The sequence below is a fragment of the Manacus vitellinus genome, unplaced genomic scaffold (genome assembly GCF_001715985.3).
Source record: "Manacus vitellinus isolate BGI_N305 unplaced genomic scaffold, ASM171598v3 scaffold_113_pilon, whole genome shotgun sequence".
Classification (NCBI taxonomy): Eukaryota; Metazoa; Chordata; class Aves; order Passeriformes; family Pipridae; genus Manacus; species Manacus vitellinus.
Window position 1 is genome coordinate 589531 of NW_021938858.1, and position 14413 is coordinate 603943.

Here is a 14413-nt window from a genome sequence, read left to right on the forward strand (position 1 = left end):
AAGCACTGAGAGGACATTTCATGTTCTGGCTGGTTGCTGAGAAGAAGCAGTGACACAAACACTGAAAATATCCTAGGCTCTGTATATGTATTGCCCGGGAATCTCTGCAGTGAATCATCCAAAGTGCTGAAGAAGTTCTCTCTTTGAGAAGTGGGAACAAGTTATCAAAGGAGGGGCAGGGAGAAGAACCTTATGCTCTTTTTAGCTCTGCAGGCAAGTCAGTAAAGTTCTGATTATCAGTGGGATGTAGGGATTGTATTCCCAGCATGATTATAAGTAAGTGAACTGTTTGGACCACAAATAGTTAAGAATGATGAAGGTTGAGAGAGACTGGACATTTGAGAAGCTACTTTTCTATGGTCTCCTTCATAAACAAACTCTTCTAGAAAAGATGAAAGATTAGATAATGAATCATGAGGTTAATGATGACAGGGAATGTTTTTTTGAGCTGTAGATGCAATACAGCTTTTTCCCTAATGTTTCTTTGAAAGTAAAAACTGTTGGCAGTAAAATAATTAAGAATTGAAACTCTCATACTGTGATTCTGGAAAATAGGAAAGAATAAGGTCTTAGACAAGTTCTCCTAACTGTAGAGTGAATTCTTAACATTGTTCCTTCTCAGCAAGGAGTATGATAAATCCAAAGTACAAGCTTTGGCCTAACATTCCCTAAAAGCCATTTGAGTTAATGAGGATGACTTGATTTCTGGTTCCAAAACCTTCTGCCATTGAGTTCATGAAAGCCAAATATTTGTCTTCTTATCCAGAAGGTTGAATCGGAGTTCTCATGTGATTGAAATGTTGCTAAATTTCAGAACAACATTATTTTAGTGGAAGTCTTTTATTACAGAGAAGCAAGTGCAATTTTCAGATTCCCTAATGCTATGGAATACTCCTTCTTGCAGCTTTTGCACTTAGCTTGGATTATTACTGTTGCAGAATGTGCAAAATAAGATTGTGTTGTATTCTTGTAATCCTAAATGGATGTCTATCTTCTGGAGTCCTCTTTGGTGCCATATATCTAAGAAATAAGAGAATGATAGCACTTCATCTTACAGAACACTTTTGTATTTTTAAGCTATATGGGGGTTTTTTGCTTCCTGCTATTTAATAAGGTATGTTTCCTCCCTCTGGGCTTTAAGTTTTACTTAGGAAGAGCAAATTCAAAACATCACATATGAAGTTGTTTGGCATTAGAGAGAAATATTTGATAATAAGGCAGACCTAAGGTGATCATGAAGCAGGAATTGCTTATGGTTTGGAAAGTTGCAAAGTTCTGGAGCTTTCATCCAGTGACTCCAACAGATTACACTGTGTAACTTTAGATGCAAAACAGGATGGTCTTTTACATCTTAGCTGTAAATATAATTGCTTTCTCTATGAATAATTATTAAGGACTTACTAAGCACCTTAGTGATTGTTTAGTTTTAATATCTGATGAAAAGGGTGCATGGACTAAGTAGAAAGTTTAAGTAGAAAGGATAATGAATTAAAGATGAAATAAGACATTTTATCTTTCCTTTCTCACTCTTTCCCTTCTTCCTACTTTTCTCAAAAACCTAGCTTTTGGAAATTCGTGAATCTCTCTTGTGTCAGGGTGCTAAGTGTTTCTTTTGATCTTTTCTCCAGGCTGGCAAATAAGCAGGACAGAGAAGGAGCTCTGTCAGAAGCAGATGTAATCGAGTCCTTGTCTCTGGAGAGGCTTGTCAACGAACACAAATGTCTCTGTCAAATTGTATGTATATTGTAACATACTTCATTTTCTAATTTCTAATTATATATATGTAAAGCTTCAATCCTCCAGTCGGGAGGCCTGGAGACACCCCATCTATAAGGCAGCTGTCTCCTTTGAGAACACAGCAGGATCACTCTTGAGGAGAAAAGGCAACGCAGAAAGAACCGTGTTCTGCAGAATACACCACCTAAGGAGTCTTTCTGCNTACAATTGGATATGTGAAGCAGTTAAGTTGATCATATGGAACTCGCGTTGCTGGTTGTAATTAGATGTAATGGCTTCTTTTTTGGCTTTGCTGGATTGTTTTATTTCTTCCCCACCACCCCCAATTTACCAAAGCCTCCTGTTAATTTTAATTTCCATAATTTTCTTCACTATTTCTTGGTTATTTGTCGCCTTCATCAAAATGCCTGGCACAAAAGGCTCTGTTTATATTTGATCTTTGATACAATTTTCATGCCTTCTTACCTTCATTTTAACATCCTGCATACTCTTCCAGAGAAGAGGACTTGGAGGCAATTAAGAAACAGAATTCTCTCTTTAAGAGCTCTTCGATATGTATGATCTGTGTTCTGGATCATACTGCTTTCTTTACCTTGCTTGAAATAGATATCTTTTGTTGTTAGGGGGGGTTTTTGTTTTGTTCTGTTATTTTGGGGTTTTGTTTTGTTGGTTGGGTTGGGTTTTTATTTATTTTTATGGTTGCAACAAAAATAAAGGTTGGTTTGTTTTCCTGTCCCATAGTTACGAGTCAGTTAAGGGCACTGGGTAGAGGATGTTTTCAGGCAACATGTCCCAAAGGAGTTTTGGGTCACATGTCATCTTAAAATTTTATTTTATTCATGTTCCCAGCTGCAGTGAAGTTACATTATAGCTCTGTTATATGATGACAACAAACCTATATAACTTCGGAGCACAATGGCTGTGGATAGTGTTTGGAGTCATACTCTGGGCTGGAAGTTGATTCCTGCTTAAGTATCTTAAGTTAGCAACAAAAAAATTGGTGAGACACATATAACCATTTAAATGCATATAGTTTAAAATACTTTTAGTAGTCTGTGAGGAAAACTAGTGGAGTTGAAATTTAGTTTGCTCCAAAGGCTGTGGTCTCTCATGTATTCTCACAAAAATGTTTGATGGGAATCTTGTCATATTTGTCAAAGATTTATCTGAAGTAATTAAGGTAGGATTTCTTGCTACAAGTTACATTTATTTTCTCCTTTATTTAAAAAGTGTCCTTTAACTTAAATACTTGATAAACAAACATGCTTAAACCAAGGATTACCAGGCACAGGCTGGTTGGGTGAAAATAGCCTCTTAAAGCATCTCTGTGATAAGATTAAGTCCTTAGAAAAACATGCTTAGAAATAGTTGTAAGTTCAAGTTTCTGTTTGTGGGAAGTGTGGGAGTGGTTCAACAAGAAAATACCAGAGGCAGAGAGCTTGCCCTGCCTAAAAATATGCCATTTATGAGATAAGAGTACAAAATCAGTAACATTTTCAGACTTATGGGCTAAGGTGTCTTATTCTCAATATTGAAAAATACTAAAGTGCAAAGGTAGTTTGTGGAGAAATAATGATATTGAGTAAAAACATGGGATTAAAATAGAATTAAGCAGTCCTGAGTATTCAAGGATTTCATAAGGTGTGTAAGAATTAGTCCAAAGTGCAACCAAATCATGCTGCTCTGGAGTAAGTTCTCCAAGGGAGATGCAGAGAGGGAGAAAATAGACCTTAGTTACTTAAAATAATGCAGATGTTCTTGGGCCTTTGAGCATAAATCCGTAACACAGTTATGATGTAGGAAATGTAGGTGTCTTGTGTTTTTGTGTGGTGCTGCATGAAATGGGAAGGAATCCTGAGAGAGAAGGGAATAATACTACTCAGTGGAGTGGGAGAATCAGCAGTTGGTGAATCACCTGGTACAGGCTTTTATACTTTCAAAATCTCTACAACTGTCAGTTCTTCTCTTGTGTTTCAATTAAAAATATGGGGGGTTTTTGCTATTTTATGAAGTCTTTGGTTCAAAGATACAGTGATTCAGTTGCAAATCTGAGATTGTTCCTTGGAGTTTTGAAACCCTGTGTTGTGATTGTGTGGCTGCAGATAGAGAAGACTTGAGGAAAAGCATCTTCCACCTTTTCTGCATGTCCAGGCAGCAGTTCTCATGTTCCCTGCTCATACTCTGGGAAGTGGGAGGTGGTGAGTTCGTGCTTTGGCACTCACATAAATCACAGTTGTAGTGACACACACAAGTGGTGTCACACCTACAAGTCCTCACTGACACAACAGTGATCTCACTCTGCAAAGCAGTTAATCTGTGCTTTATTCTCCGTAATTGTGAGGGAATGGTGTATCCCTGGATGAAAAGCAAAACTGGAGAACTTGTTTAATGTTTTGATGGTCATTTTTTTTCACCTATTTAACCAAAAATTTCAATAATGCTCTTTGAGTCCTCAGAAATGAGCAACAGAGAATAAATGTAGATGTTGTAGGTACCTCGATTTATTTGTTTATTTCCAGCAAGAATAAGACTAGAAATCAGCACCTTCCCTTAGTTAGCTGGTGCAAATATGATGGCCACCTACAGGTCACAGAAATCCAGAAAGAAAATCATAATCTCTTCTGCTAAAAGATCACATAATTAAGGTCTAAATATTCATATAATTTAAAGCAGTATTTGAAAATAAAATAGGAGCAGGAGAAAGGGCTGCAACAGGATAGGAGACAGGTGAAATTCTTAAAGTTTAATAGGATATATTGTTATATGTATATCCTAGTTAGTAGGTTTTTATTGCTCTAAATGGTTTGAGATTTTTGTCTTCCTGACAGTGGAATTGTAGATTCAAAATTTGTCCTGTACAATATCCCACCTACTTTCCATTCCCATTTCACTTCTGTCAGACCACAGAGCTTTGTATCACAGCCTTGGAACTCACCTGGAATAAATGTAAGGATTTTCAGGCAGGTTTTTTATAAAAACATATCTTATAGGCAATTTGACTGTACTTTGTTTGTCTAGGTATTGATATATCAAGGTGAAATAAAGTATAAAAAACCAATTCATGTTTACAATTTTTTTTTAAAAATCTTGTCCAGAAATATATGGCAACATAACTTATTGTTATTTCTTTTGGAATTACACATCTGGAAGCTGAAAATAACATGTTTTATGTGAGCTCAGACGTCTCTTTGGGTGTAGCCTATTTGACCAACAGGTGTGATTGAACTGAGAGCAGAGCAGAGAAATATGTTTTCAGTAAATATGAATATGGTTCAGACCTATGGTAAGAAAACATAAAATTTAACAAAATAAAACAAATTATAATTATTGACAACCTTGTGACCATTTCAAAAGGTAATATGAGAATGAAGTTGCCCAGAGATATTATAACAGGATGAGTTTAGAATCTTATTCTTAATTATTCTCTTATTTAAATGTGACCTGGAGGAACTGCCTCGGGCTAAGCTTGAAATAGAGAAATGTCTCATAGCTCCTTGCAACTGCATGAAAGCAAACTCTTAATTGCTGTTTGCAGGCAGATAATCTTGTAGCACTTTATTCATCATTTCTTCATTATAGCTTAGCCTAATATCCAAAGGATTGTTTTGCATAAGGGTTGAAGGCATGAAAAGCAAACTAGAGGAATGAGGTAAGTTTATTTGAGGAAGAGCTATGTGTCAATCAGTAAAAGGTTACTGATGGGTTTGTCATTATTGTCAGCAACCAAGAAGACCTGAAACTGTTGGTCTATTCTCCTATCTGATTGTTTGCTAAAAATATAAAGAATTTTGTGTTCCATGACTTCCTGAAAAAGCTCATGAACTGCCAGTAACTGAAGAAGAAAGAACAAGCAAAACAAGCTGGCAAACTGACATGTTTGTGGATCAGGAGTTTGACTTTTGTGGATGTTTAACATAAGCAAAGCATAAAAAGACCAATAAACTTTTTCATGCTGTGTCTGCTGAGGCCTCCCTTCTCTAGGATAAAACATCCTTCTGATTGCTGTCCAAGAAAAAAGTTAATAGATGAGAGATAAAATTTCTGAGGGGAGAAAAGGTAGAACAGCATTTTTAAATAGAAGGTTGACTGTACACTGAAGAACAGAGCACTGTTCTTTCCTGTGTGTAGGCTGCTGTTTAAATTTAAAGGTTCTGTCTTCCTTCTTTCCCCAGGAATTCTGACTCCATCCCACAAAGCTACAGCTTCTTCAAGGAGCCTTAAAGACTAATGATCTCAGAGTAATCATTCTTGTAAAGATGCATTTTCCTAAACTTGCTTTTAACCTGTTGATAGCTCTGACACTGTAATATTTTGACCTCAGGGATGCTTTGCTCTTCATTTTGATGGCCACCATGGGTCTGTGATCACTGATGCTGATTAAACTTAACCCCAAAAACAGCACATCTGAGACATTTTTACAGATCACCCCCCAGTGTGTACCCACTGCAGTATTCACTGTTCAGTATTATGTTACTATATAAGAATCCCACACAAGTGGAGGGAAATGCATCAGTTGGAAAGTAACAGTACTTAAAAAAAACTCCAACTCTGCAGAACAGGAAAACAAACACGTGCACACGCATACCCTCTCACATAAAACCCTCTTCCCACACATACCCTTTCTCTAACACTTCTTGGATTTCTGATGAAAGCCAAGATACAAATCTGTCCATTTCATACATGATTTTTTTTTTCACCAGATCTTTTCTGTTGTAAAGTAAACTTTAATACTGGTTTGTTTTTTGTTTTGTTTGATTTTTTCCTCTTTGCTCAGTAATTTTATAAACAGCTCAAGGATAGATTGCATTCAGACTTTGTTTTTCTCTGGCATGTCTTCTGGCTTCTAAAGAAATATTGTCACTGAACTGCAGATGTCACTTGTGCCAGTGCACACATACACTCCCTTTCCACATTGTTTCCCGTGACTTTTAAAGTTCAAAAGCTTCTCTTAAGTTGCTTAGACAAATCCTACTTGATATAAAAGCAGTAGGTGCCTACTTTTTCTTTATTTCTTGCATGAGGTAAGTTTGGTACACCAACACAATTCCAAATATACTTTAGGTGAAATTGAAAGCAAGCCAGGCATGATTTTATATATGAAAGCTTCTTACTCAGCAAACTTAACATGATAAACCAACAGACACGCTCCTGTGCTTTCAAGTATGTTTTGATATATACCTGTTATGGGGTTTTAAACATGAAAAATTGCTATATAGGAAGTAACGGACTTGGAAATTTAAAACCAAGATCTGTCCTTTAAGATAATTCTGATGTATTCCCTGGAGAAGGTATTTTTTTGCATAAAACTTGCCCTGAAACCTGGTGTTCTGTGCATGAGCAGTAGAGCTCTGAGACTATATTCACCCACAGAAATACCTAATTCTTTGCTGGGTCGACATACATTGTTTGTATGTCTTGACACTTGAGCACATTTCCATTCTAAATCCCCAATACAGAGCTTTTTTTCCAGATATTTGCAACTTTATATATATTAGGTAAGAAAAAAGTATATACCTCTGAATCCGATGCTGATGGCTTTCTTTTTTATCCTTTCCAGCAGAACTCCTGCTTCAGTACAATCTGAGAAACATTTTTCTGAATATTTCCCAAAGTAACATGTCCTGAGTGACTTTTCCATTAAGGGTTTTCTTCATTCCTTCTGCTTCTAGTTCTTCTATAGTTGTCCAAGTGTTCAGGAGGGTGTAGTGTGAGAGAGAAACTTCTGCCACTGCAGTAGACAGGCAAATTGATTACTTTCTACTTGGGGAATCTGGTTCTGCCTGTTTGAAACCCAGCCTTGCTGAGGGGTGGATCCATTGCTGGAACTGCCCAGCAACAGGCAGTGCCTGGGAGCAGCTCCTTGGATAGAGAGGCCTTAAGAGCTGGAAGTGGAGCACAAGTGCAGGGCTTGCTTTCTTCTACACCAGAAGGGAAAAAGAAGCAAGGCTGGCTGGATCTAGTAGTAGATGGAAAACAAAACCCAGCAAAATAATGCCTTTTACTATAGTATCTTAAAAATATTTTAACTCCATTTATGTGTTTGACCTAAAGTCTGAGGTGCTCAGTAAATGTATGACCTGAGCAAACCCACTTGGATTCCTGGGGAGCATTAGGTGGAGGCAGTTATTTGGATATGCTGCTTTTCCAGATGTAGCACCTTAGCCATATTTTTTGAATGCTCAGTCAGTGTTGCTGCAGAGAAGATGGAAACTAATTGACCAGAAAGACAAATATGACACCTTTCAAGCTATTAGAGGGTAAAAATCAGCAGCTACTGCAAGCTGTAGGACTTTAGTGTCACACTGACACTGAGCTGTGCAGCTCACCAGCATTTCATTCTGCCTCAGCTGTGTGCTTTGTAGAGTGTGCAGTCCAGTAACACAGCACAGAGTACAGTTATTTAATCTTCAGGTGAGAAAGGAATAGGCTGTGGCAACAAGCACTACCCAGAAATATTTTCTTCAGTTAGATCTGGATGAATTGACAGCACTGCTGAGCAATGCTTTTGGAGACTGGAGGGCAGCACAGTAGGATTTTCAGACTGTAACAAAGATGTTAAGTGGTGGGGAAAAAAAATGGAGATAATTTTTTCCGATCTTGTAATTACTTTCCGTAGCTTTCTTGAATTTAATTTAATTTTTTCACTGGTTTATCCCATTTCATAGCTAAGCACTGAGAGGACATTTCATGTTCTGGCTGGTTGCTGAGAAGAAGCAGTGACACAAACACTGAAAATATCCTAGGCTCTGTATATGTATTGCCCGGGAATCTCTGCAGTGAATCATCCAAAGTGCTGAAGAAGTTCTCTCTTTGAGAAGTGGGAACAAGTTATCAAAGGAGGGGCAGGGAGAAGAACCTTATGCTCTTTTTAGCTCTGCAGGCAAGTCAGTAAAGTTCTGATTATCAGTGGGATGTAGGGATTGTATTCCCAGCATGATTATAAGTAAGTGAACTGTTTGGACCACAAATAGTTAAGAATGATGAAGGTTGAGAGAGACTGGACATTTGAGAAGCTACTTTTCTATGGTCTCCTTCATAAACAAACTCTTCTAGAAAAGATGAAAGATTAGATAATGAATCATGAGGTTAATGATGACAGGGAATGTTTTTTTGAGCTGTAGATGCAATACAGCTTTTTCCCTAATGTTTCTTTGAAAGTAAAAACTGTTGGCAGTAAAATAATTAAGAATTGAAACTCTCATACTGTGATTCTGGAAAATAGGAAAGAATAAGGTCTTAGACAAGTTCTCCTAACTGTGGAGTGAATTCTTAACATTGTTCCTTCTCAGCAAGGAGTATGATAAATCCAAAGTACAAGCTTTGGCCTAACATTCCCTAAAAGCCATTTGAGTTAATGAGGATGACTTGATTTCTGGTTCCAAAACCTTCTGCCATTGAGTTCATGAAAGCCAAATATTTGTCTTCTTATCCAGAAGGTTGAATCGGAGTTCTCATGTGATTGAAATGTTGCTAAATTTCAGAACAACATTATTTTAGTGGAAGTCTTTTATTACAGAGAAGCAAGTGCAATTTTCAGATTCCCTAATGCTATGGAATACTCCTTCTTGCAGCTTTTGCACTTAGCTTGGATTATTACTGTTGCAGAATGTGCAAAATAAGATTGTGTTGTATTCTTGTAATCCTAAATGGATGTCTATCTTCTGGAGTCCTCTTTGGTGCCATATATCTAAGAAATAAGAGAATGATAGCACTTCATCTTACAGGACACTTTTGTATTTTTAAGCTATATGGGGGTTTTTTGCTTCCTGCTATTTAATAAGGTATGTTTCCTCCCCCTGGGCTTTAAGTTTTACTTAGGAAGAGCAAATTCAAAACATCACATATGAAGTTGTTTGGCATTAGAGAGAAATATTTGATAATAAGGCAGACCTAAGGTGATCATGAAGCAGGAATTGCTTATGGTTTGGAAAGTTGCAAAGTTCTGGAGCTTTCATCCAGTGACTCCAACAGATTACACTGTGTAACTTTAGATGCAAAACAGGATGGTCTTTTACATCTTAGCTGTAAATATAATTGCTTTCTCTATGAATAATTATTAAGGAATTACTAAGCACCTTAGTGATTGTTTAGTTTTAATATCTGATGAAAAGGGTGCATGGACTAAGTAGAAAGTTTAAGTAGAAAGGATAATGAATTAAAGATGAAATAAGACATTTTATCTTTCCTTTCTCACTCTTTCCCTTCTTCCTATTTTTCTCAAAAACCTAGCTTTTGGAAATTCGTGAATCTCTCTTGTGTCAGGGTGCTAAGTGTTTCTTTTGATCTTTTCTCCAGGCTGGCAAATAAGCAGGACAGAGAAGGAGCTCTGTCAGAAGCAGATGTAATCGAGTCCTTGTCTCTGGAGAGGCTTGTCAACGAACACAAATGTCTCTGTCAAATTGTATGTATATTGTAACATACTTCATTTTCTAATTTCTAATTATATATATGTAAAGCTTCAATCCTCCAATCGGGGGGCCTGGAGACACCCCATCTATAAGGCAGCTGTCTCCTTTGAGAACGCAGCAGGATCACTCTCAAGGAGAAAAGGCAACGCAGAAAGAACCGTGTTCTGCAGAATACACCACCTAAGGAGTCTTTCTGCTGTGCCTTTTGCAATCAGATATGTCTATCTCATATTGGCCTCATAAGCCACCAGCGTGCCTGTAACAAATGTGGATAGAGCCTTCCTAAATCTTCCTTCATGAAGCCCAGCCATGAATGAATGATATGTAAAGCTTCCAGTAAGGTAGAAACTAAAATCCTGCATTCCCAGAAAAGATACAGTCCATGTATCTGTTCTGCAAGAAATTCTACTGCTCACCTTGATGTTCTAACAAATGTTTACAATAGAGATCCTCAAAATGTAATTGCTGCTCTGTTCTGAAACCATGTAAGAATAATTAAGTTACTGATGTAGTTTAAAACTTGTTTAATTGAACAGAAAATTTAGTATTCCAGCTTTTTTAAAAAGAAGCAGAAATGGAATTTGTCTGTGGGCAAATTTCCTTCCTGAATTTCCTTCGGGAAGGATCACTGTTCAGATGTGATTTTTCTCTTGGCAAAAAAAGGATTTGTAAATATTTCTGAATTTGTGGAATGCCTAAATACAAATTTACTTCCCATACTTCTCCATGTTTTGCAGTAAACAGTAATTGTTTAGCTAATTTCTTGTTTTCAGTCAAGGAATGTGATCTGAACTGCAAGTACTTTTCCCCTCCTTCCCCTTACATTTACAGGAACCTTGCTCAGCTATCATGGGCTATGGGAAAAAAATTGACAAATCAATAAAAAAGGGTTTATTTTGGCTTCTACATATCATAGCCAAAGATTTTGATGCCTTAAATGAGCGAATCCAAAGAGACACCACAGAGCAAAAGGCATATGAAGAACAGAAGAAACTGGAACGAGCTGAGCGAGTGAGAAGGATACGAGAAGAAAGGTATTGTCTCTGTAATTTCTGCTTCCTCCTCTTCTTCTTTTCTCTAAGATAACTGATTCATTTCTGTAAGTGCAACCAAGCTGTCAAGGATTTAAAACTTACAATCCAAAAGTCTCCATATTAAAAGTACAGACCTGAATCCTTGAGTTTTTCTGCAGGACCTACAAGTTTTTGTCTGGTTCATGCCCTTTATCTTATTTGCTCCCTTCTTGAAATGTCCTGTGAATGAGAACTGCGTGGTGGTTGTGGAGTAAATTTGGCCTTACTAATATAACTTCACAGAAGGCTAACCCAAGAAGTAAATCCTGGCATTTAATCTTAAATTGCCTTCAAGTGTGTTCTAAATTAAACTTCTGTTAAGTTAGACTCTGTAACCAACATGTGAGTATCAAAGACTAGATGTGAAACTGTATTCAAGACTATGCTTAATAAACTCCAAGATATCCAATAGGTGAGGCATGAAGAAACCAAAGATGGTGCAGTGAGGGGAAGTAGGACAAGTGGTTTATTACTTCCCTTCAAAGCCGTTTCTGGTCTTCAGCAGCCTACCGTGGTTCCTGTTAAAACCTGATGTGAATCATTTTACTGAAGAATTATTACAATATTTGCTGAGCACCTCGTCCTCCTTATAAAGGCAGAGTTTTGTGAGTCTCAGTTCCTGTGAGAAGCTCCTGTGAAGTGCCTTGGCTATACTCTTGCTGTTTTGGTTTACTTCAGCAAGTAACTGAAGCACGTTTTAAACCCTTGGAACTTGGCATGGTCTTCATGCACATTTCACAAACTTACAAACCCATATACTGTTAGTCTGCCAGATATCTCTGTACAGGCAAAACCTTCTGACCATGATGAATTGCACTGGGTTAATGCCATGCTGGGAAGTGTGGGGAGGAGGAGTAGCTTTGAAACATGTCTCAAAGAAACTGGCTCATGATATGGTCATTTCCTCTCCCCACTCAGTGACCTTAGTTGTATTTGTTCACTGGAAAAATTGATTGGGTCTGAATTGGATTAAAGGCTTAAAAGTTTTGCTAAAGTTCTTGTGCCTTAAAGGAAACCTGAGTAGTAACTTCTGTTGGTTTTGCTTGTCTCAGATATAAGAGATGACATGAACTCTCCATTTGCTGTTTTGCATCAAGTCGATTTCTTGTTGTAAGAAATAGGTTAATCTTGATTCAGTTGTAATTCTGTTTCATTTTGTGTTTCACTAATTCCCCAGGCTTCTTTTTTGTTCAGAAAGTGCATTTCCTCCACAATATGTTAGTAGCAACAACCTTGTTTCCAATGGAAAACCAGAGACAGTGGTAGTGCTGTGAAGTTTTCAACAGCACTGTCTGTTCCTCCCAAACATTATGTTTTCATGGGCAGATTACTGGCTTCCTTTTCATTCCCATCTGTGCCTCTGAACAAGGAGTTTGTTCCTTCCTCTCTCAGCACTTACAGCTGCAAAATAGATGTAACAGTGACTTCTATGTGCAATTACCATCAGATGATTCAGGAGAAGTACTTGATGAGAATGTACTTTATCAATGATGTGTTATTTAATACATAGCAATGTAATATTTCTTATATAAATATCTGGAACATAAAACGTAACTAGGGCTGCTAAACTGAGCATTATGTGTCTTTCTGAACTTTTCTGAGTCTGGGCAAAGGAAGTTCACAGAACCATAGAGTAGTTTCATTTGGAAGGGACCTTTAAAGTCCATGCTGGCATAAATTGGGACATGAGTTGGGTGATCTAATAATTTTTCTCTATAACATTTATGGCTTGGCTTCTCCAGAATTCTTTGTTCATTCTCCCCCTCTTCCCTCTGCCCCCCCCCAAAAAAAACCCAAAACCAACTGAAATCCACAAATGCCAAAACCACTGAAACAACAACAACATAAATCCACCAACAATGCCAAAGGGAAAAAGAAGAAGGAGCTGTACCTGATGAGGAAGACCCTGAGCCTGGGAAATATCAGAACCCCTTCCAGCCTATATCTGCTGTAATCTCTGAGGTATGAGATTGTGTGGAAATCTGGATTATTTTAGAACTGCCACTAACAAGTGTCTGAGAGGTCATGAGAAAAATGGTTAATTTCCAAGAATTGGTCTAAGTCTGTCTGCACACCATTTTTTTAATTTGTATTTAATCTTGGCAGTCTTGTTTTGTGTGCATTGAAGCAATGTTTTCATGATAAGAAACCCCCTATTATTGATGTGGGGACAAAAGTGGTGTAGGCATAGTAAAATAGATCTAAACACACATATTTCCTAATTAAACCAGTGGGGATTCAGAAGTGGAAATATTCAAGGTCTGTTTGCTTCTTGTATAATGTAGTGAGTCATAAAATCTGACTGACTTCTACAACTGTTTAGATTTCTGAGCATGACCTGTTTTCAGTTGAAAATTGACACTATTGAGAAGTTTTTTAGTTTTGAAATATGAAAATCACATTCATATATTTAAGTTTCTTTAACCTGTGTTTCTCAGTTCTGGTAGTTCTTATTTATTGTGCCATATTTTTTTATTCAGTTGACTGGAGATAACACAATCTAAAGAAACACGTAAACTTTTCCAGGAAGTAACTCAAACATTTGCTTTTCTCCAGGACAAAAGCACCCACATCCACACAGCATGTAAAATCAGCTGCATGCACAATAATACACTTAATAATAACATACAGAGGAGGAAGACAGAGTGTGCATATTGCAGAGATGGTGGTTTAGTGATATAGAACTTGTGAAACAGCCTGGGATTGAGTCTGCATGATGCAATAGATATTTGTCCAAATTGTGGTGGTATTTTCAGGATACTTAAGCTCTGTGAAACTGTATTTTGTTTTAAATAAACATAAAGTAAAACGTAATCGAAGAGGAAGAAATTAGAAGTTTTCTAACCTCTGGACTTGATATTGTTTATATTCCTATTTTGGTTTATTTTTTTAATATGACCAAAAGTAAAGCAAGAAAACAGTCAAAAACATAATTTCATTTTTTTCTTAATTCCCCCTCCCTCCCTCTGTACAGCATATTTGAAATTTAATTTCTTCACCTTTTTGACAATAAATTCCATGCTGTATGTGGGACAGAAATTTTTTTTTCATTTTTTAATAACCTTCCTGTCTTATTAGTCAGTTTAAAAAAATTCTTACCCATTTTTGTTAGAATGAAAAGCAAATAGAAAAGGAGAAGAAGCAGCAAAGGTTGGAGACTGAAAAGGCTACAATTGTCTTGAAATCACAAGCAGA

The 14413-nt window shown here is 37.1% G+C and overlaps 1 protein-coding gene across 1 annotated transcript in view; it reads left to right on the forward strand.

The window, feature by feature from the left end:
• The window catches only part of ARL13B (ADP ribosylation factor like GTPase 13B), a 45601-nt gene that overhangs the window by 25489 nt on the left and 5699 nt on the right, over positions 1-14413 (forward strand). The window contains exons 5-8 of the mRNA XM_029965647.1: positions 1629-1734; positions 10977-11179; positions 13087-13180; positions 14331-14408. Coding sequence (XP_029821507.1) covers positions 1629-1734; positions 10977-11179; positions 13087-13180; positions 14331-14408 — 481 coding nt within the window. The remainder of the gene's footprint in view (positions 1-1628; positions 1735-10976; positions 11180-13086; positions 13181-14330; positions 14409-14413) is intronic.